The sequence below is a fragment of the Pseudorca crassidens genome, chromosome 7 (assembly GCF_039906515.1).
Source record: "Pseudorca crassidens isolate mPseCra1 chromosome 7, mPseCra1.hap1, whole genome shotgun sequence".
In the NCBI taxonomy this organism is placed as follows: domain Eukaryota; kingdom Metazoa; phylum Chordata; class Mammalia; order Artiodactyla; family Delphinidae; genus Pseudorca; species Pseudorca crassidens.
In genome coordinates, this window is record NC_090302.1 from 105300357 (window position 1) to 105322954 (window position 22598).

The following is a 22598-nucleotide window of genomic DNA, read 5'->3' on the forward strand; positions in this document are numbered from 1 at the left end:
ACACCAGCCACAGTGGTGGTCCTGGGAGATAGAGGGGCCGAATGGTGTTCATCTCTGAAGAGCCAGCAACCCATCAATAATGCCAAGCTTGAAGACTGGAAGGCAGGTCTGGGCAGAACCGAGATGAAACTTCAGTTCAAAGGAACCAAGTGTGAAACTTCGTTTCAGAACCAAAGAAAGACCGCTTAGAGGATTCCACCGGAAGAACCATGGCAAATGCATGACCCAGAGCCGCTTCAGCGTGAGCCAAGGAGAGGGACTCAGAAATTAAAGAATCAGGATGCGAAATGTTCGGTGAGGCCAAAGAGGCTGCAACCAGCAGGAAGCCTGGTGATGTCTGTTGACCGGAAGAAGGAAGGGGGAACGCCTGGTAGGGCCTACCCCCCAAACACGGGAACAGACCTGAGGGACCACGCTCCCTTCTCACTTCATGGCTGCTAGCTGGTTTCTCTCCACCCCAGAAAGCACCACGGTCAGTGAAAAAACATGGTTTCTGAGCCAGAAAGACCCACTTTAAATCTTGGCTTTGTCACTTGCCAATTGTGTAAGAAACACTGGGAAAGTTATTCGAGTTTCTCAGCTACAAAATGGGTTCAATAATACCTTTTTTTGCAGGATGTGAGGATGAGCAGTCTTTAATGTCTACTTAGAGAATAAATGTCGACAAAATGTCTGGCTCGTGGTAGGTTCTGATTCGGTGTCGCTGCTATTATTAAGTACTGAACAGACTGGGGAGGTCAAGGAAATGAAAAGATGGGAAAAGCTAAGACCCCAGGGGTGTGGATTTGGAAGAAGACATGCTACCGCCTGCTCTCCTTTGACTTCTGAGACATGAAACCAAAGTGACCCAGGACAAGAAAACTGATCCAATGATGGCACGGGTTCAAAAGATGTAACAGCTGTTCCACAAACATTCCTCGAGTTCCAGCCACATGTATCACACTGTTAGGTGCTGGGGGACACAGGGGTGGACAGCTGAGGGTGACTGGCTGTGACAGATTGAGCACTGGTGTTGAGTTGAAAGTCGTGGGCTGGTGACTGAAGGGCACATTTAAAACGGGTGACTCCAACGGCATGTAAATTACACCTTATTAAATCTGCTGCCTACAAAAGCCCTGGGTTGGATCATTTCTAATTGTGTGTCCTGGAGTAAAGCCTGGTATTTTCTCCTGCAGCCTCAGCTGCTTTTCTGCAGGAATCCTACCCGCTCTCCATAGTGAAACCTGCCTTCAACCAAGCTCGTAGCTGGTGATGGGGACCCACTTTAAAACAAAATAATGTTCTATTATTATTAACTGGATCTGGAAAGTACCATGCAAATATAAGTCTCCACCATAACTACCTTCTGCTCTGATAAATACAGAATCCCAGAGAAGGGAGACTTCGGTGAACTAGAGAGGCCAGCGGGTTCCTGGAGGAGGTGGGTTTGGCTGAGATGGGAAGGATCAGTGGAATTTGGATCACGAGGAGGAGGAAGGAGGTTGTGCAGTGGAAGGAACCGCTGGAGTAAAGCTAAGGCAGTGGGAAAGGTGGGCTGTGTCTCTGGGGCAGGGATAAGACGTGTCCCACTGGACCGGATGCCTCACATAAGGCAGGGGATGCAGGATGGCCGTCTGTGGACCATGTATGACCCACAGATATGTTGTATTTGGCCCACAGAGTTAAACAATTAAAAATTTCTAGAACATTCCATGTTTCCAGTTTCTCTGGAAAAAATGCGAAGACCTTATCAATGCCAGGCCAAAACGGGCTGGACCTGCCATAGCCCCTACTACTCCCCTGACACCAAAGTCATTTTAGGCATTGACATTGCTCAACTGCAGACAGTTCTGTTTGTAACCCCTGGTACAGGGGACCAGTTAGAGGAGAAGGCAGGAAAGACAGGCTGGGGCCAGGGATGTGATGGAAGGCACATCAGCTCTGGGATCAGAAGAGCTAGGGTTCAAGTCCTGGCCCCATCACCTCCTAGCCTGCAACTGTGGGCAGCTTTCTGAATCTCAGCACATTCATGGTTGTTTTCAAAAGACACCCTGTGAGATACACTTGGCGCCGTACCTGACATAGTTGGTGTTCAAAATGGTATTAGCATTGTCTACTGTCAGCCTGAGGAGTTTTTGGTGAACCCCACAGACCTGGGTTCTGAGCAGGGGCTCATGCAGGAAGAGTACCTTTCATGAACACTCTGACAGTGACATGCAGGGCAGACAGCAGCGGGAAGGAACGGGGGAGAGGGGAGCGGGGGAGTGGTCAGTCAGGGGTGCCAGAGAGGAAGGTTGGCTGTAAAAGTGCTGATGTTGGTGGACCCCGAGCGAGAGTCCGAATGGAGGCCCGTGCATTTTTGCCATTATATTCAAGAGTGATAAATGAAGCCAACACATTGTTAAAGAAAATAAAACATGTTCTTCTACCTGGATGAATATAGCTTTATAACAGCCTGGAAGGCCAGGTTCAAATTTGGAATTTTCCAACTTTTTGTAGCTCCACCATGTGTACGGTCAGGCCACCCAAGATGGCTGTTCTCTTGCTCTCTGAACATCCCCTGCCCAACGAGTGTCTGCTTCACCTACACCCTAATCACGTGACTCATCTTCCTACAAGTAGGAGGCAAGTAGGAGGCAAGTAGGAGGCGGTCCTACTTGCCTCCGCCCCAGCTAGTGACTGTTCTTATCAAAGGAGCCTTGAGGGGCGTGACCCTCTGCTAGTTTCCCTGGTAACCGATGAGCCCACCTGACATCAATTCCCAACTGGCAATCTCCCCTTCCGCCCCCGCCCCACAGAGAAGACTGCTGCCTTGTCCTGCCCGCCCATCGGACGCACACGGTGGGGTGTCACTCCAGGACCTTGCTTCAGACGTGTAAACTCCCCAATCCATTAAACCACTCATGTCTCTGTCGCTGACTCCAGGCTCTTTCTTCTGTCTTAAAGCTGGGCAAGTGCAGGCCTTGTAGGCCTGCGGGGCGCAGCCCAACATCATGGAACACCATGCAAGGACCAGGACACTCGGGGGGCGCCTCCCTGTCTGGCCTGAGCCCCAGCTTTCCTCCCCAGCCCCAAACTCTTGGAGGCTCCGGCTGGCACATCCAAGCTCTGACCACCCAGGTCCCCAGGAGCCATCTTGGCCATTCTCATGCCTACGGGTGCAGACAGAGTGCACTGTCTGGGGCCGGGGGCAGCAGGGAGGAGGTTTATCCCGTGCGGGCCTGGAAATGGGCACAGTCCGTTTGGGCAGAACACTCCAGGGTCCTGGAGGGCAAGACTTCATGAACGGGAGCGGGTTCGGGGAGGGAGGGGGACTCCCGGACCTTGCGGAGGCAGGTGCGGGAAGAAGGCCTGAGCAGGAGGGCGCAAGCAGCCCCCAGGGTCCCGGGCGGTCGGCTGTACCTTTGGACAGGGAGATGTTGCGCAGCGCGATGGAATGCTCCCAGTCCTTGAGGCGCAGGTCCTCGGTGACGCTGTTGAGCACGGCCAGCTCCTGCTTGAGCTGCAGCTCCAGGCTCCGGTGCACGAGGCGCATGCGGCGCGCGTCCTCGCTAGCGTTGCTCACCAACACCTGCAGGTCCCGCAGCCGCGTGCCCTGCAGGGCCACGTCGTAGGACAGGCTGAGGTTGAGGCCGCGCAGGGCGCCGCCCACGTCGGCCAGCTCGTCGCCCAGGGCGCCCACCCGGCGCGCCAGCCCGTCCAGCAGGCCGGCGTGGCGCCGCAGCATCAGCTGGCTGCGGTTGCTCTCCACCTGCAGTTGGTAGAGCTCCAGCTGCGCCGCGTCGCTCTGCTGGGCCGTGCGGTCGCGCAGCAGAGCCACCGCCTGCTCGCTCTGCGTCGCCTGCGCCTGGAGTCCCCACAGCGCCCCCTCCAGCCGCTGCACCGCGCCCGCCAGCGCCAGCAGCGAGTCCGTCTGGTTCTGCAGCGCGTCCTGCGCCTTCCACACCTGCTCGCTCAGCTCGGCCTGCAGCGGAGCCTGCAGCAGCCGCAGCTGCAAGTCCCGGAAGCTCTCGTTCAGCCGGTTCACGTTCCGAGTCAGCGCCTTCAGGTCGTCCGGTGAGCTCCGGGGCCTGGACACTGCGGAGGAGGAGGAGGGGTGGGGTGGGGGAGGGGGAGGTGAGGCGGCTGCGGAGGCCCCCGGGGCCCAAGAGGCAGGCCCGGACAGAGCCCGGCAGGCCGGAGGTGCTCAATAAACGACAGATGAAGGGAAATCAGACGTGGCCATGGCTGAGCGCCTCAATACATCCCCGGCACTGTGCTCAGCCAGTGGTCCCCAAACGTGTCTGCCCATGAGAATCACCTGGCCAGGCATCCTACCTGTCGAAATTGTGATTGGATGGGGCTGGGAGGTGACCCGGGCTTTGGAATTTTAAAAAGAGCCCGAGATAATTCTAAGGTGCGGATGAGTTTGGGAACGGGGGACTCATTATGGATGAGGTTGATCCATAAGACATTGTCTTTTTTTTTTTTTTTTTTTGCGGTACGCGGGCCTCTCACTGTTGTGGCCTCTCTCGTTGCGGAGCACAGGCTCCAGACGCGCAGGCTCAACGGCCATGGCTCACGGGCCCAGCCGCTCCGCGGCATGTGGAATCTTCCCGGACCGGGGCACGAACCCGTGTCCCCTGCATCGGCAGGCGGACTCTCAACCACTGCGCCACCAGGGAAGCCCCGACATTGTCTTTTTTATATTTTGGAAATGATCAGACATCAGCGGTTCCACGTGGCTCACCCTACAGTATTGTGTGTCATCCTTTCCATTTTAGGAGGGAGGTACCCTTATTTATCCCCTTTTAGGGCAAGAGCTGTTAAAGTTGCCCCAGGCAGAACAGCAAGTAAGAGGTGGAGCCAGGATTCCAACCCAGAGGGCTTGCTTGCTCCGGAACCCAGATGCCTCCCTCCAAGTCTGCTAGGGAACTGCCTGAAGGGACCGCGGCAGCAGCAGACTCGGCCAGGCTCTGGGCGACACTGGTAATTCCCACTCCTGAATTCAGGGTCCCGTTCCCTCTGGGTGGGTGGAGATGTTTTTACATCCATACCCTCCCTTCTCTGCCTCTGACTTCTAAATCTCCTATTTCCCTCCTCAGGCAAACAACCCATCTCAGGGATCTCCCACCCTTTCCTCTTGGCGAGGTTTCCTTTTCTTGGTTATAAGAAAAGCTATTTCACAATACGAAGGGGAGGGGTGTGCATCTTAATCATTATAAGCTAGCAGCCGGTGTCTCCTGGAAGCTCATGGACTGCACTCAGGTACACTACAAACCCTGGTGCATCCTGGGATGTCTAGGGATGCTTGTTAGTTTGCTGTGCACTCTCCACAGCTGTCTCCCGCTCTGCTCTGCAAATCAGAGAAATGGAAACTAGTAGTGGGGGGTGGCGGGCAGGGTAGGAGATGGGGGCAAATGAGGCACAGAGGGAGTTGTGCCTTGGGAATCTTGGAATGGAGCGAGCCGGGGAATTTGGTACACAGCTTGTTCAAGCAATGAGAAGATTTGGAAGGGGAAGGTAGTTTGGGAGGGTGCTGGGACTGATGCTTCCGGAAGTGCACAGCATAGATGGTGGCCACTCTGGAGGAGATAAGTCATTTCAGATTAGATTCAGAGGCTCACAGTGCTAGCTGGGCATTGGAACCCCACTTCAAATTCTCCCTCGAGACTTCCCTGGTGGTCCAGTGCTTCCACTGCAGGAGGCAAGGGTTCGATTCCTGGTCGGGGAACTAAGATCCTACATGCTGCGCGGTATGGCCAAAAAAAAAAAAAAAAAACCGAAAACCAAACAACAACAACAACAAAAAAACAAATTCTCCCTCACTCAGCCCTTTAATCTCCAAGAAAAGCATATGCCCAGCCTCTGCATATACCCATCTCTCCACCTTCAGTTAGTTCTAACTGTTCAAATGTTCTACATTCCGTCCAGACTTGAAAGTTGCCTCCCTGTAATTTCTATCCACTGATCCTGCCCTCTGAGATCACATAAAGCAAGTGAATTTTTTTTTTTCCCCACAAGACAGGTCTTCAGCATCTCAAAGACGGTCATCACATCCCTGCTACGTAACAATGTTTCTGGTTTAAATCTGTAGTTCTTTCATCTGCTGTCTCACAACAAGCTTCTAAGCCTCCATGTATCCTGGCTAACCTCTTTTGCACATACTCAGTGTGTCAACATCCCCTTACAGGGTGCGGCTTGATCCAAATTTGATTTTTCCATGATGTGGAAAGACTGGGCAAAGTATGGGAGAAGGATCGTCAACTTCATTCTGGGCATAAGACTCTCTAATACGGCCCAAAGTGGGTCTTTCAGACTTTCATCATAGAATTTAGGTCTATGCAGTCATCTGTAAAAAGTTTCCCCAATTTACAGATAAAAAGACTGAGTCCGGGAGACTATTTGTGATCTGCCTAATGGCATGCTTCTTGACTCCCGGTGCAGTGGTTCCCTCCATTACTCCGCTACTCTGGAAAATTACCTAAAGAGTTGTCAATACAAGTAGAGGTTCTGGGGAAATGAATCCATGAACCAGTCACAGCCCAAGTGACCACAGGAACTGTCTACCTAAGAAATCATTGCAGTCCAGGATTAGATCATGTGTTTGTCCAATATTCGACCCAGATTGCTTGACAAGTATTAGAGAGAGGGCAGTTGGAAAACAGAAAGCCCAGTATTTTAGTGGCAGTCTCTGCTTTTGATGCTGCAAAGTTCAAAGAGATACCGCAGCTTATCAGAAGTAGTAAAACACTGTGGGTTTTGTTAATTCTGGTTTTAAAATTGGGATTGTGAGTGACTAAGAGTAACAGTGCAACTGCTTGATTTAAGACCCCATTAGCTCAGGCCGGCCAGAGGCAATGCCATGAAGGAGGCAATCTCCCTTAAACTCACTCTCTGTCAGCTCCCACCAGCCCATCCCTCCTTCTCTCTTCAGGTGGTCCCCACGCCCAACTGGTGCCCTGTGCCCTTGGAGGCTCCTGGCCTTGCCCATCAGCCCCCTCCTTTCAGAACCTACCAACTTTAAGACCCCTTCTCTCTGTCCAGAAAACTGGACTGAAACCTGCCTGTATGGTAAAGGCTGACAATCAGCTACCCCCTCCAGGAGGGTTCATTTGGGTCTTTGATTATTGTTTATTGCACAACCAATATTAACATAAATTGAAATAAAAGAAAAAATTCTTCCACCATCCCACAATCTCCAACAAAGCCCACTGGTTTTCCTTCCATGTCCTTCTTCTAGTTCCATCCATGTGCATACCCAATCTTTACGATTTGATTTCTGGGTTTTTTTAATTGGTGAATGATTATTTTACAAATATTCTCCCATCTGTCATTTATAACTATATTTTTGACGGCTGCCTAAGCGTCTGTCAGGGAGATGTCTTGTAATTTACCCATTCTCAATCATGGAAAAATAAACACAGAAAGGTCCCTCCTTCTTTTGAAATGTTTCCTACCAGTAAATTCCCAGACGTTGGATTAGTAGAGCCAAAGTTATAGACATTTTTATGACTCTTAAAAATTCCAACCCAATCACAAAAGAAAAAGAAAAAGAATAAAAAACTTCCAGCCAAATCGCATCCCCAAAAGTTATACCTATTTATAGGTATATTATAGATTTTTTAAATGTGCCAGTTTCAGTGACACCTCAGTGTACTCTTACAATTTTCATATTGTTAATTTCACAGCTACAGAACGATACCTTGTTATTTTACGTTAGTATACTTGCATTTAAGAAATGGCTGTTTCAAGGCAATGCATTAGCTCAAAAGAATGTTACAGGCGTTTTAGGTACTCCAGCTAATGAGAACAAAATTATTTTGAGGGGTTAATACTCTTCAGGCATCCAATCGTGCCGTGGAAGCCCAGAGCAGCGTCCCCCTTTTGGGATCACTTACCTACCCCAGAAGTGAATTATCTCCTTCCAACAGTCACAGTGTGTTCTTAGCTCACGTTACCCCCACCCCCTCTCATCCGCCATTTAATTCCTTCCAGATGTTTGCTGTCCTCAACAGGGAACAATTCTTCCTTGAGTGTGACTCTCTTAATTCATGTTTATGCAAACAGTTCATTTATCTCTCTGCCTGCTGTATTTACTTTGAATGGGCTTTAACTATGCTTCAACTTTCATACTTTCACAAGGGGAAAATAAGTTATAGAGTAACAATAATAACTGGTATTTCCTGAATCCTGTGTGCCAGCCACTCTTCTAAGTGCTTCTCGTGTTAATACACTTAATTCCATAACAAGCCTATGAGATAAGATCCTCATATTCCAAACGAGGAAACTGAGGCACACAGAGTTTGAGTAACTCGCAAGGTCACACACTGGTTGACGGAGGAGACTGACTTTGGGCTCGGGCAGTTTGGGTCCAGAGTTCCCCTTGCGATACTGCCGAAACGGTGGAAGGCACAGGACAAACTTTAACAGAGACACACAAATATGGAATAAACCTTGCAGGTAATGAGTTCCCCGTCATAAACCCAGGCGGGAGTCAGACTGCTTGGCAGGAATCATGGATTCTAATTGGGATTCTGATTCAATATTAATTGCTGAATACTAATGAATGTGTTAATATACACTTTATAATAATATATGAGTAATGTATTAATGTCTGTCTCAGGCCATGCCCTGGGCTAGGTGGCTCGCATAGACACGTCTCCTGCAGCCTTCCTACCCACACCCCAGCCCTGAGATGTCTCCCTGTTCCATAGTTGTCTTCTATGTTCATCAAAAAATGATCACATGCTGGTTAAGTCAAGGTGCCCCAGATGTCACTGACCAGAGAGGATGTCTTCCCCCAAAACATCAGGCACACCCACAGTGCCAGCGAGGAAGGGGAAGTATGTGTGAGTTGGGAGGAAGAAAGCTAAGTGTTCTGTTTGCGGTCTGGTCACCTAAACCTTGGGCATTGGTGTTAATAACCCTTTATCTCTGTACAAAATTTCACATCCATTACCTCCCTTAATTTTCACTAGAACTAATCTTGGGAGGTAGGAAGGGCAGGTATTCCTAATCTCATCGAAGGGTGAAAAAAAGAGGCTCAGAGAAGGCAAGAGATGCCAGAAGCATGAAATAAGGATGTGATGGGGTCATCTGTCCCTCAATCCAATCTTCTGTCCTCCATACCTGCTGCAGGGAAGGTCAGTCCCATACTGAACTCCAAAGTCTACATGGGGAAGCAGGGCAGGAGATGACATTTATTAAGCACCTACTGTATACCAGACTCGGTTCTCGTTTCTTGCTAGAAGTGGCTTCCTTTCCTCTTCCCAGCACACTTGTGAAGTAGGAATTCTGCCTGTGTTCAGATGAGGAAGCGCGAGAAGGTGGCAGAGCATGAAAGGAAGCTCAGGCTGCTAGGACTCTGAAGGCCCTGCTGGCCCCCCCTTACCCCCCAACCCCCTTACACAAAACAGCAGAAGGCATCTGCCTCCCTTTCTACCCAGACCACCTGGGCAGAGGCCCTGCACCGGCCCAAGAAGCAGGAGGGACTTGTTAGAGGCTTGGGGAGGGGGGTGGCACGAAGAAATAGCATCCAAGTTTGATGGAGGCCCTTGGGGAGGTAGATGCTAGAACACTGCCAAGGGCCGTACAATTCTTCTATGGTCCTCCCAAGCCTACGGGCAGACGGTATCACCATTTCACAGATGGAAAATGGAAACTCAAGCGATGAAGTAAGTAACTCAAGGCCATCTGTGAGTAGGAGGTGGACCTGCCTGGCTCTTTCACTGCCCCATGCAGCGGTCCTGCCTTGTCTTCATTTAGGCTGACAGAAGGAAGGCGGGTATCAGAATTCATAGAGCATCACATTAACGGCAGAGATGGGAAAGGATGGGGCTAAAATGAAACTGCAAGGTAAGCACCTCAATTTAAGCACCAAGAAAAAGACAAGGGCTTTCTTTCAGGAGGTCTGCAACACAGGGTTGTATTTCCTGAGATCTGGAGACATGTGACTTTAATAGAAAACTAATTTAAAAGTGGAGCATAATATTCATTCAGAATTGCATAACGAAGAGGTTATCAGTAGACCTTTAGCACTTAAAGTGATGCACATTTTCACTAGGGCCCCCCTGTTTCCAAGAGGTAGGAGGAAACCAGGGCCAGCCTCGTGGTGTGTGACCAGTGCAGTGACACACGGCGCCGCGTGCAGGAGGGCCCCGTGCTTGGGGCTTACTGCTCTGCAGTCACTCTCTTGAAATTTTGCATAATTTTATCTTCGAATGCGTGTTTTGTAAGTGAAAGGCTGAGGCAGGGGAAATGAAGCAGATTGGGGAGGGAGGGTATTAGGGGACATTCATAAGGACCCAAAGAGGAGGGCAGCAGATTGGTACATTTGGGGTGAGCTTATTGCCTTATTTGTTTTTAAGAACCACATGTCCTCGTTCCTAGCTCAGCAGGATGTCCAGGATAAACATTTATAGTCTGGAGACTGGCTTCTCCTTTGTCTGTGGCCTCACCGGCCCCTGCTCACACAGGAGGGAGCCGGGAGCTTGCAGCTGCAGCTCAGAGCATCAGGAGGCCCTTTGAGAAGGAAGCCAGACAGACGCTCCGTCTTTGCACAGGTGGTCTGAGCTTTTTGATGCCCAGTCCATCTGAAGACTCATCAGCCATTGGCTCCCGGGGCCACAGGCTTTGTCCACATAGGTGTGACCTCCTGAGAGCCTACCTGCAGTGGCCTTTGTCAGTTCAGAGGCTGGTAGGGCTCCCTAAGTAAGCAAGCACAGGTGGCCAATTCTCCGTCTTACAGGCAGGATCCAACAAACAGGCATGAAGGATGCAGACTACCTGCCCCCTGGAACGGTGGGTTGGCTGCAGCCCAGATACCCATCCTTTACACATAGACCCTGACTCTGGCCCATGGATGAGCACAGACTGGGAGCTGGAGGATGTATGGAGTGCAGGCTGACTGGAAGCCAGCGGACAGCCATGGATATCCATATTAGGATGGCCTGGTACAACCTCAGAGGAAGAAAAATCCCACCAACATGTTGATTACTTTCCTCAGAGGTGTGGTTGGCTATTCTGCGCTCCTGGCATAAGCATTCCCTTTGGTGGTCCAAGCAGATGGAGTCTCTGATAGTTCACTGTTGATTACTGTGGAAATGGGATCCAAGGCAAATTATAACTCAGAAGGCTCCTCATGGAGAACATATCCCCAGGATTCCCATTTCAGAAGCTAAAGGATCTGAAATTAATTATTACCAGCAATGTCAGGAAACCCAGCATTTTGATGGGGCGCATACGTCTAATAGGAAAGAGACCAATTCTTTGTGAATTCACAAATGGAATTAGGGACTTGCTATCTAGACAAACATAGTGCCTAGTGCAGAATCTTGCAACCTGGTAGCTGGTCAGTAAATAGCTATCAGATGAATAAGTGAATGATTGAAAATGGAGAGTGGTAGGAGGCACAGAAGTGCCCACATCTCTTCTTAGAAGAGCTTGGAGGACTTCCCTGGTGGTCCAGTGGTTAAGCTTCTACTGCAGGGGGCACAGGTTCAATCCCACAGGCCATGCAGTGCACCAAAAAACAAAACAAAAAAAAGCCTGGACCAGTGGAGGAGACGGGGGCAGCTCTTGGGCCCAGCCTCGCTCTCTCTTAGCCCACCTTTTACTCTGGCCAGGGCTACAATGACCAACTTCAGGTGGGTGTAACCCGGCAACACCCTACTTCATCCACACCTCCGATCTCTAGCTGTCTGCCCCCAGGCTTCTGTGACTTCTCACAATGACGGCAACCACCTGGACCTCATCCATGCATGGCCTTGCCACTCAGGGTAATCCTGACCTATGCAGGAAGCAGCTGGCGGATAAACACTCTTCACAGACAGACAAGTCTGCAGCTTTTATTACATAGCCCCTTGCAAGGTCCTGGAAGGACTGAGCTCTAGCCGCCACAGCAGAGACCGGCTCAAGAATACATCCTTCTAATTGTTTTCCCTCCTTTCTGATCCCTCCGGTCCCCAACTCCTGCTTCCCAGGATCACTTTTCACAATAAACTACCAAGCCTGTGTCTCTGGCTCTGATTTCCAAAGAAATTCCAGGCTAAGGCAAGAAGCATCCCTTCCTCCCTAAGCATAAAGAGGCCAGCTGTCTTCCCATCTCCCTTTTTGCAGATTCCCTGTTCACATCCTGATTCCCTGTCGTCCTAAGAGCTCACAAAGAAGTTTGAATTGGGGATATTCATTTGTTTGTTCAGGCATTAAGTCATTCAATACATGTCTGTGAGGTACCAACTCACTATATGGGTTTGGGCAGCAGTAAATACACAGTCTAAAATGTAAGCTTTCCTATCAAGAAATTTATCATTTACTTAGGGAGAAAAGTACACACAAAAGGAACCTATTTTAAAAGTCTTCTAATGTGTTTCCAAACGTTCTTTGGGAAAAGAAAACCCAAACCCAATATTAAGATTATCTGAAGAAGCTGAATGCAATGAGTGTAATGAGTGAACTTTCTTTAGTGGTCTGGAGTGGCTTCTCATCAGATCCTCTGCCAGCGGTGCGGAGTGAATTGCAAAGAACAGGACCTGGAGAAGGTGTGGAAATGCAGTAGGAAGCTGTGGTCCTGGTGACAGAGGAGGGCCTTGGAGCAGGGCCACGCCTGTCAGGACAGGGAAGAGGGACATAAGAGACACGATAGAGAAGTAACATTGTTAGGACTCAGTGGCCTCTTGGAACTGGAGGTTGAAGAATAGGAAGGCTGTAGTAGTTGAATGATATGGTATCAGCCTGGAGGAATCAAAATGCTATTTTGTGGGGGGCGGGAGGGGGTCCGCTTTTTAAAAAATTGAAGTATAGTTGATTTACAATGTTGTGTTAGTTTCTATATAGTTTCAGAAACTATATAGTCTTTTTCAGATTCTTTTCTGTTATCGTATATTACAGGATATTGAATATAGTTCCCTGCGCTATACAGTAGGTCCTTGTTGTTTATCTGTTTTGTATATAATAGTTTATATCTGCTAATCCCAAACTCCTAATCTACCCTTCCCCCACCACCTCTTCCCTTTGGTAACCATAAGTCTGTTATCTATGTCTGTAAGTCTGTTTCTGTTTCATAAATAAGTTCCTTTGTGTCCTATTTTAGATTCCACCATATGATAAGTCATAGCATATAGTATTTGTCTTCCACTGCCTGACTTCACTTGATATGATAATCCCTAGGTCTATCCGTGTTGCTGCAAAATGGCATTATTTCATTCCTTTTTATGGCTGAGTAATACTCCATTGTATATATGTACCATGTCTTCTATATCCACTCATCTGTCAATGGACATGTAGGTTGTTTCCATGTCTTGGCTATTGTAAATAGAGCTGCTATGAACACTGGGGTGCATGTATCTTTTCGAATTAGTGTTTTTGGTTTTTTTTTTTAGATACCCAGGAGTAAAATTGCTATTGTTCTATTTTTAGTTTTCTGAGGAACAACCAGACTGTTTTCCACAGTGGCTGCACCAACTTACATTCCCACCAACGGTGTGGGAGGGTTCCCTTTTCTCCACACCCTCTCCAGCATCTGTTATTTGTAGACTTTTTTATGATGGCCATTATGACTGGTGTGAGATGGTACCTCACTGCAGTTTTGATTTGTATTTCTCTAATAATTAGCAACGTTGAGCATCTTTTCATGTGCCTATTGGCCAACTGTATGTCTTCTTTGGAGAAATGTCTGTTTAGGTCTTCTGCCCTTTTTTTTTTTTTTTTTTTTGCGGTACACAGGCCTCTCACTGTTGTGGCCTCTCCCGTTGTGGAGCACAAGCTCTGGACGCGCAGGCCCAGCGGCCATGGCTCACGGGCCCAGCCGCTCCGCGGCATGTGGGATCTTCCCGGACCGGGGCACGAACCCGTGTCCCCTGCATCGGCAGGCGGACTCTCAACCACTGTGCCACCAGGGAAGCCCCTGCCCATTTTTTGATTGAGTTGTTTGCTTTTTTGTTATTGAGTTGTATGAGCTATTTGTATATTTTGGAAAGTAAGCCCTTGTAGGTCACATCATTTGCAAATATTTTCTCCCACTCCATAGGTTTGTTTTTCTGTTTTGTTTATGGTTTCCTTTGCTGTGCAAAAGCTTATAAGTTTGACTAGGTCCCATTTGTTTATTTTTGCTTTTATTTCTATTCCCTTGGGAGACTGACCTAAGAAAACATTGGTACAATTTATGTCAGAGAATGTTTTGCCTACATTCTTTTCTAGGAGTTTTATGGTGTCATGTCTTATATTTAAGCCGTCAAGCCATTTTGAATCAAATTGCTGTAGATAACCAACAAGATGACAAAATCAAAACTCAACATTATCTTAATTGACGTGAAATCTCAGCTGAAGGTAAGAGGATTACATATAAAAGGGACAAATGTGGTATATTGCATTTACAATCAGACTCTCAAAGCGATCCCTGGATTCAACATTAGTTAGCTCATCCTTGTCAAATTCTTACCAACACCTCAGACCTTCCATGTACCTGTGCTACTTAATCCTCAGAACGACCTGTGAAGTAGGCATTATTTATTTTCCCTGTTTTAAAGTGAGGAGAGCTAAAGCTCAGAGAAATTAAGTAAACTTCAGAGGTCTTATAGCTAAGAAGGGGCAAGCCAGAGTTGGGAGCTGGGTGTTCTGATGCCAACTGCAGAGGCTCTCCATCAGACTCCTCTTGGCTTCACATCATCGTGGGGAAGAAAAAAAAAAGCACTCACCATGAAAACAAAGTGGTGTGACATTATAATCAGGGACTGTAAATAAGATGATTTCTTGTGGTTATTCTAAGCTGTACCTGTAATCACCCTGCCAAGCTTCAGTGGGCCATCCAGGGAGGGGCAGGTCTAAAAACCATTCTACTCATGGATATGCTTGTTGTTATCATGGTTTCTTTCCTTTTTTTGTCTTTATTTTTTATTTTATTTTTTCCTTCCTTTATTTAAGCATTTTTTAAAAGACAAATAAATGGTATATTAGTTTCCTTGGGCTGCCATAGGAAAATACCACAGACTGGCTTCCCTGGTGGCGCCGTGGTTGAGAGTCCACCAGCCAATGCAGGGGACACAGGTTCGAGCCCTGGCCCAGGAAGATCCCACATGCCACGGAGCAACTAAGCCCGTGTGCCACAACTACTGAGCCTGCATGCTGCAACTACTGAAGCCCATGCGCCTAGAGCCCGTGTTCCGCAACAAGAGAAGCCACTGCAATGAGAAGCCCGCGCATTGCAAAGAAGAGTAGTCCCCGCTCGCCGCAACTAGAGAAAGACCACGCACAGCAACGAAGACCCGACACAGCCACAAATAAATAAATAAAATAAATTAATTTTAAAAAATACCACAGACTGCATGACTTAAACAACAGAAATTAGAAATTAATTGTCTCATAGTTCTGGAGGCTGGAAGTCCAAAATCAAGGTGTTGGCAGGTTTGATTTCTCCTGAGGCCTTTCTCCTCAGCTTGTAGATGGCTGTGTTCATCCCATGTCTTCATGGCCTTCCCTCTGTGCATGTCTGTGTCCTAAACTCCTTTTCTTATAAGGACACTAATCATACCGATTTAGGGCCCAACATGGTGACCTCATCTGACTTTAATCACCTCTTTAAAAGCCCTGTCTCCAAATACAGCCACCTTCTGAGGTACTAGGGGTTAGGGCTTCAACATATCAATTTTGAGGGGTACACAGTTTAACCCATAATAAGTGAGGGCCTTTACTAGAGATTAACTGGGAAGAAGCTGGGGTGGAGAGTAAAGGTGGGTGCTGATTTCCAAGCCTTAGTCACATCCTTAGGTGGTACTATCCTGGCCAACTCAGAAGAGTCCAGAATGCAACCAGTCTGAGTCTCACGGAGCCAGACTGCCTGGAGATGTGAGGACCAAGCCCCTCTTCAGATCACTGCTGTCTTTGGGTGATGATGCACTCTTGGGATGTGACAGTTTCATTTACAAACAAAAATCTAGTGGGGAATCTTCTCTATACTTTAATGGGGTTTGCTGGTCCTTTATTGCAGTTATTTCTACAAAGTAGCCCTCAAAGACTTACAAATGGAATATAGTTATAAATAAAGACCGTTCCTGACAAATTTAGACCCTTATTCTCAAACCACACATGGAAAGGAGAGTCCCATTTAGAGAAAAGTGACTTGCCCCATGGTACACGCTCAGTGATTTTCCCAGGCACCTTTCTTTGTCATTTAAGCTGGAGTCCCCATAGATATACAATATAATAAAACCCCTAAGCTATAATGAAGCAATCCATCAAGAAGAAGGGGTTGGGGTGTAAATATTGCTCTTTTAGAGCCCAGAGTTGACCTTATCTCCAGCAGTTTTCATTCTAGTTGAAAAGGAAAGTAAAACAACAACACAAAAGAAAATGAAAAAAACCTAAAACCTAACTTGCTGGATTTCACTTAATGCACGGCCCTTCTACATACATGGTACCCACCCATCACAGAGCGTAAACTCCTCTCTAGAATCTCATGTCATCACTGGGCTAGCAAATGGACCATTCACATTTTTTAAAAGATACAAATAAGTGTTTGAATGTTATTAAGACATGAGACAGTTTCATTGGGTCATGAATAATTCACAAGAGAGGGAACTTTCGTATCAGCACTTATTGATTGCTGGACACTTGACCACGTGTGGAATATCGGATACCCACCCCAATCTTTTTTTTTTTTTTTTTTTTTTTTTTTTATAGCAGTCCTCAGAGTTAGATGCTGTGGGGAAACTTAGGGGTTTGGTCTACAGGCAAGATACTTACATCAGTGTGAAAATTTAATGTATGCGGTGGAATAGGTACTTTTGTGCTTCACAACCTCATACGCACTGTCCCTGCTCCATGGCTCACCAAGGCTGGGCCCATGGTTGGTTACTGGGGAGATTAACTGTGTGGGTTCTAAAGAGATGGCCCAGCGTGGGTCATCAGAGCTGGGCTCTGTGCTCAAAGGTGTGGACAATCTGTTTTTCAATCTGGCATCACGGTTTCAACCTCCAAGGCTGCCTTTTCCATGCCCCCGTGGGACCTCTTGTCCCAGTCCTTCCATCCCAGAAAGGTGCACTTCCAATCTCAGCAGGAATCAGACAAGAAAGTGGCAACATTGGGCCTTAAAGGTACCTTGGCAGGCTTCCCTGGTGGCTCAGTGGTTGAGAGTCCACCTGCCGATGCAGAGGACACGGGTTCGTGGCCCAGTCTGGGAAGATCCCACATGCCGCGGAGCGGCTGGGCCCGTGAGCCACGGCCGCTGGGCCTGCGCGTCCAGAGCCTGTGCTCCGCAACGGGAGAGGCCACGGCAGTGAGAGGCCCGCATACCGCAAAAAAAAAAAAAAAAAATGTACCTTGGCGACCATGTGGATGCCCCTCCCTCTTTCACAGATATGAAAACAGAGTCCTAGACAGAAGGACCCTCTTGCCCCAGGTCACACAAGTAGACAGAGGTGTAGATGGGATGACTAATCCCATGGTCCTTCCACTTAACTGAACAGAAGAAGAGAGAAAACTAATATTAATGACTGTCCACTCAGTATTGGATAGTGGGCTGGGTGTTATGTATTTTATCTCATGTGATCCTTTGAGATCACCATTCGTATGTCCAGTTTCACAAATGAGATGTCTTCTGTATTGTATCTGTGAGTATACGTACAGGCATGCCTTGTTTTATCATACTTTGCTTCATTACACTTTGCAGACACTGTGTCTTTTACAAATTCAAGGTTTGTGGCAACCCTGCATCAAGCAAGTCTATTGGCACCATTTTCCCAACAGCGTTTGCTCATTTTGTGTCTCTGTGTCACTTTTTGGTAATTCTTGCAATATTTCAATCCTCCATCTCCCGGCAAAAAAGATTACAACTCCCTGAAGGCTCGGATGATGGTTAACATTTGTTAGCATTGGAGTATTTTTTTTTTTTTTTTTTTTTTTTTTTTTGCGGTACACGGGCCTCTCACTGTTGTGGCCTCTCCCGTTGCGGAGCACAGGCTCCGGACGCGCAGGCTCAGCGGCCATGGCTCACGGGCCCAGCCGCTCCGCGGCATGTGGGATCTTCCCGGACCGGGGCACGAACTCGTGTCCCCTGCATCGGCAGGCGGACCCTCAACCACTGCGCCACCAGGGAAGCCTGCATTGGAGTATTTTTAAATTAAGATATGGACATTGTTTTTTTAGACATAATGTTATTGCACACTTAATAGACTATAGGATAGTGGGAACATAACTTTTATATACACTGGGAAACCAAACAATTCGTGTGACTCGCCTTATTGCAATATTCACCTTATTGTGGTGGTCTGGACCCAGACCCACACGATCTGTGAAGTATGCCTGTATGTATAATTATTTTCCATATATTATGATGTTTTGACTTCTTAAGAAACCTTTTTTGGCTGGGGAGAGACAGCTCTTCCTGAAGCTAGCCAGTTCTTAGAGATGCAAATGACCCAGCGGGGAGCATCCTTTACTGTCCAATCTGGAGCCATACATCCTCTCTCTGGCCCCAAGAGGCAATATTCCTCTGCCTTAATCATCCCAGGGCCAGGCAAAAGGCAACTAGAGACCACCTCTATAGCCCGAAGTCCACCAAAATTATTCAAACTAGCTAATCCTAAATTGCTTACCCTGCCCTGCCTCATCTTTCTCACAGAAACCCCGAGAAAGGCCGTGGCCTAACTGTTCCCCTCACTCCTGTCTTCTGCTTCCTGATGCCCCTGATGCTTCCCCATGTGGCCCTGTGTGGCCTTCGTGCCTCCTGTCTCTGGGACCTGTGAGTACAAGACACTTGGCTTGAGCCTCTGTCTCCCCTTGTGGCCACACATGCCTGGCCATTTCATAAAAGAATACATGACATGTTCATATCCCCGGTTCTACAGATGAAGCTCAAAAAGACTGAGCCGCTTGTTCGAGAAAACACTACGTGCAAATGGCAAATCCAGATTTAAACCCCGGAGTACGTGCCTTTTTGCTCTGCCCCATGTGCGGTCCATCCCTCTGACGCCAGCAAGAGCCTCCTGATGCTGGGTTAGAGGGGCCCCCTCCATCTCTCCAGTCCGCCTCCCAGCCACAGTCACATGAGGCCATAATCTGAAATCAGGGAGGGCAGCGAGCATGTTTCTGTGTTTCTATCTTTCTGGACAATTTGTTCCGTAAGTGCTTGTTTTCAAACAGCTCAATATGAGTCTCCTAGGGTTTCCACGCAGCTTTGGGTTGGAGTCCTGTGAGCTCTCCCCATTGGCTGATTTTCTCAGATCCAACTTTCTTCACTTCTTGGGTCTGTCATAAAGTATTTTGAGGAGGTTGGAAATTATTCTCACTAATAAACATGTGAGGAATCTGAGCCAGACTTGCCAGGAGTCTTGGCACTTACTGAGTTTCCTCTTTTGGAACACGAGGTTTGCAGCCAATGTGTCAAATCTCTTACATCTTTGTTCTTCAGAACTCGGACTCGTGGTGCAGTTAGATCATGGATTGCTTTGAGCTGAAAGTGACCTTAATAATCATTTACGTCTCGATTTCAGACGAGGAAATGAAGGCTGAGAAAGGTGATGTGAAAATGTCCCAGGTCATCTAACAATGGGCGGCAGAATCAGGGCTAGTTCTCATATATCTTGAAACCCAGTTCACATCTCTTTCTACTATACCACACTGTTGTCCAGGAAATCAGAATAAGGTATCCATCCACCCATCCATCCATCCATCCATCCATCCACCCATGTAAATCATTATCAACAACAATGCAAAAGCATTTTCACCCAAACAGGCAGAGTTTTTCCAACTAAAAACATTTACACCAAGAGTAAGAGTTACTTTGAAATATTAATTGGTCCCCAGAGTATCTTGCATTGTTAGATCGGATATTGTTAGTATTACAAAAATATTTACTACTGCAGAAGAGTCATGTGTAATTGTGCCAGTGACAATCACCAATCATGATGTGGTATTATGTGGGTTCAGCGCCTTTTCTACAAAAGGGAAAAATTTAATGACGACTTTTAACATATTGTAATTAAAAAAAAAACACTGCATGTATCTCACATGTACAATTGTTCAAAAACTGACATCTTGGTGTGAAGTGCAGATTATATAAAGGAAGTGGATTTGAGAATGTCACAGACTCTGAAAATTGGATGGGTCCTTACACGTAGATTAGAAAGGAAGGAATATCGAACTTAGAGTCCAAAGACCTGGGTTCAAGTCCTGCCCACCACTTCATTTGCTGCTCTTGGACAAGGGAATTCATCATTCTGAGTCTCTCCCTTTTCGTCTAAAAATAGAATTAACAACATCTATCTGGGGGGGCGGGCATTGTGAGAACTAATAAACTCTAATTGAGCACTTATTATGGGCCAGGCACTGTGTTGTGTTTTATGTAGATGTTATCTCATTTGAGGAAATCAAATATGTGGGAAGAAAACCCCAGCTCTATTGCAAAGGCCTATTCAAATTCAAGCTATCGGTGTTCAGGTAACCCTCTACTCTAGGTGCCTTCCCTTCCTTCATTGATTATCGGGTTAGTTGACATGAATATTCATAATAGTACATCGAAGGGTTGTATACAGCTTTACATCATTGTATACTTTTCACCAGCACTTAATCCCCATTTACATTAGAGGAAGAACTGAGGACAGTGAAAAGAAATGGTTTTTCCACCATCAGCCAGTGACAGCCAGGCCTTGAGATGAAGTCCCACCTACATTTGTCCCTCATCTTCCTCCCGTTTGTAACTCTCTGGGGTCCCTGGGGGTGAAGAGGGTGAAGACCACCCCCCCGCCCCACTCCTTCCCCTGGGACCTGGTATCATTGGGTACTTTCCAAAGAGACCCAAACACTGATTCCCCTCTTTTCTACCAGCGCCACCAAGCTTGTCGGCTCTCCCATCAGGAGGGGACCTGCCACTGTCCTCAATGGGCAGACTGATCCTAGTAACCCGACCTCCTCCGTGAGCCCTCCTCTGGCTACGCCTGAATCACTGCTGTGCCCGGATTCAGACCTGCTTTCAAATGCCCAGGCCTCTGGGGAGTTTTTCTACTTTATACTCATCAGTGACAAACCCCGGGTAGCTGCGTCCCCCTCCTTTCCTTGCTTTACTTCTTGGACCCCGTAGAAGAAGAATTGTGCTGACTTGGCTTATCCTTCTGCTGTTGGAATACACCTGGAGTTGAACTGCCTTGAGTGGGACGGTAGGCTGGAAAAAATCCCCTTAGCTGCTACTCAAAACTTTCTTCACGCTCCTGACGCCCAAGCCTACTTTATCCCTCATTCTTAGAAGGAACTCTGTACGTACTTTACCAAGGATATGAAAGCCACGAACTCTATGTCCTCTGCACCTTGCAGCCCTGCGTGCGCATTGTTTCCTCTAAGATCAGGGAATTCCCTGGTGGCCCAGTGGTTAGGGCTCCGCGCTCTCACTCCTGAGGGCCCGGGTTCAATCCCTGGTCAGGGAACTAAGATCCCATAGGCCACTCGGTGCAGTCAAAAAACAGAAAACACATTGTTTCCTGTAAGATCAGAGTGAGAAGCATCCCTTTCCCTTCCCAAGGAGACCCGCTGCCTCTACCCTCCGTGTCACACCCCTCAGCTCCACACAGGAAGGTCAGTGGTGGGGACGGAACGTAGAGTGCCCGTGATTCCATCAAGGTCTCAGGCACGGCTGGAGCACCGAGTGGGGAGAGAGGGTGGGGTGTTCATGGATTTTCTCCTAAATAACGAAGACTCTGCACAAGGTAGTCATTTTAATATTTGAAGACAGATCCCCTTTCCTTAAAGTTTCAAGGCCCATCACTACCAAAACCATTCTCCTTTGAATGTGTTTCAGCTTGTCTGCAATTAGCAGTAAATGTTTAACAACTGGTTCTCCAAGGGAAAAACAAAAATCCCTCTTTGCAGCACTTGCCAATTTCTGAGGTGTAAATACTCCCGCTATGGCCTACATCAAGCTACTGAGAGGACATCACAGTTCAGAGCTGGGGAAAGACACCTGTAATTGAAGCCGGCCTCAGCACTCCAGGGTCTGTGTCCACCTGTAACTCTAGTGTCACTGAGGTGGGCTAGGAAAAAACACCATTTTATGACCAGCTTTGTGATAACTGATTCAGGCAATAGTTATCAGTGGATGATAAAAATCACTGAGTGAGAGACTGTTGGGAAACAGTATATCTACACAGTATCAAAGAGTCTCCCACAGATCACTTCTTAATTAGAAAGGAAATAAAAGGTACCTTTACAGTAGATGAAGACCTCAACCAAGTGATCAAATTTAACATCATCAGTAAAGGAACAAAATGACATAATATGCCCCTGATGCAATTCACTGAGCAGGGTTTATGAAATAATTCTGCCGCAAATGTTTAACTGATATCTAATCACGGGGAAACAAACAAACTCAAATTGAGGGACATTATACCAAGCAACAGACCTGTGTTCTTCAAAAATATCGTGGTCATGAAAAACCATCGGTGGCTAGGAGTTATTTTAGATAAAAGAATGACTAAAGAGACATGGTAACTGAATGGGTAATCCTGGCTTTGCAACCGTGTACAAGCCCCTGTGTCTTTGCCTATTGAAGTAAAATGCTGACTTAGGAGTAAAGATTGGGAAATGTGAAGATGGAGAAACAGAGAATAGCCGTTGGGCTGGGGAACCAGTAACAATTTAGACTATAAATCTGCCAC

At 47.5% G+C, this 22598-nt stretch overlaps 1 protein-coding gene and 1 long non-coding RNA gene across 4 annotated transcripts in view; one reads left to right on the forward strand and one right to left on the reverse strand.

Moving 5' to 3' along the window:
- Window positions 1-22598, reverse strand: part of SCARA5 (scavenger receptor class A member 5) — a 117756-nt gene that overhangs the window by 46015 nt on the left and 49143 nt on the right. For all 3 annotated transcript variants that reach the window (XM_067745253.1, XM_067745254.1, XM_067745255.1), the window contains exon 4: window positions 3382-4056. In XM_067745253.1, coding sequence (XP_067601354.1) covers window positions 3382-4056 — 675 coding nt within the window. The remainder of the gene's footprint in view (window positions 1-3381; window positions 4057-22598) is intronic.
- Window positions 3894-15228, forward strand: LOC137228174 (uncharacterized). Its single transcript, XR_010945174.1, has 3 exons — window positions 3894-4035; window positions 14189-14286; window positions 14933-15228. It is a non-coding gene; the product is annotated as an uncharacterized lncRNA (long non-coding RNA).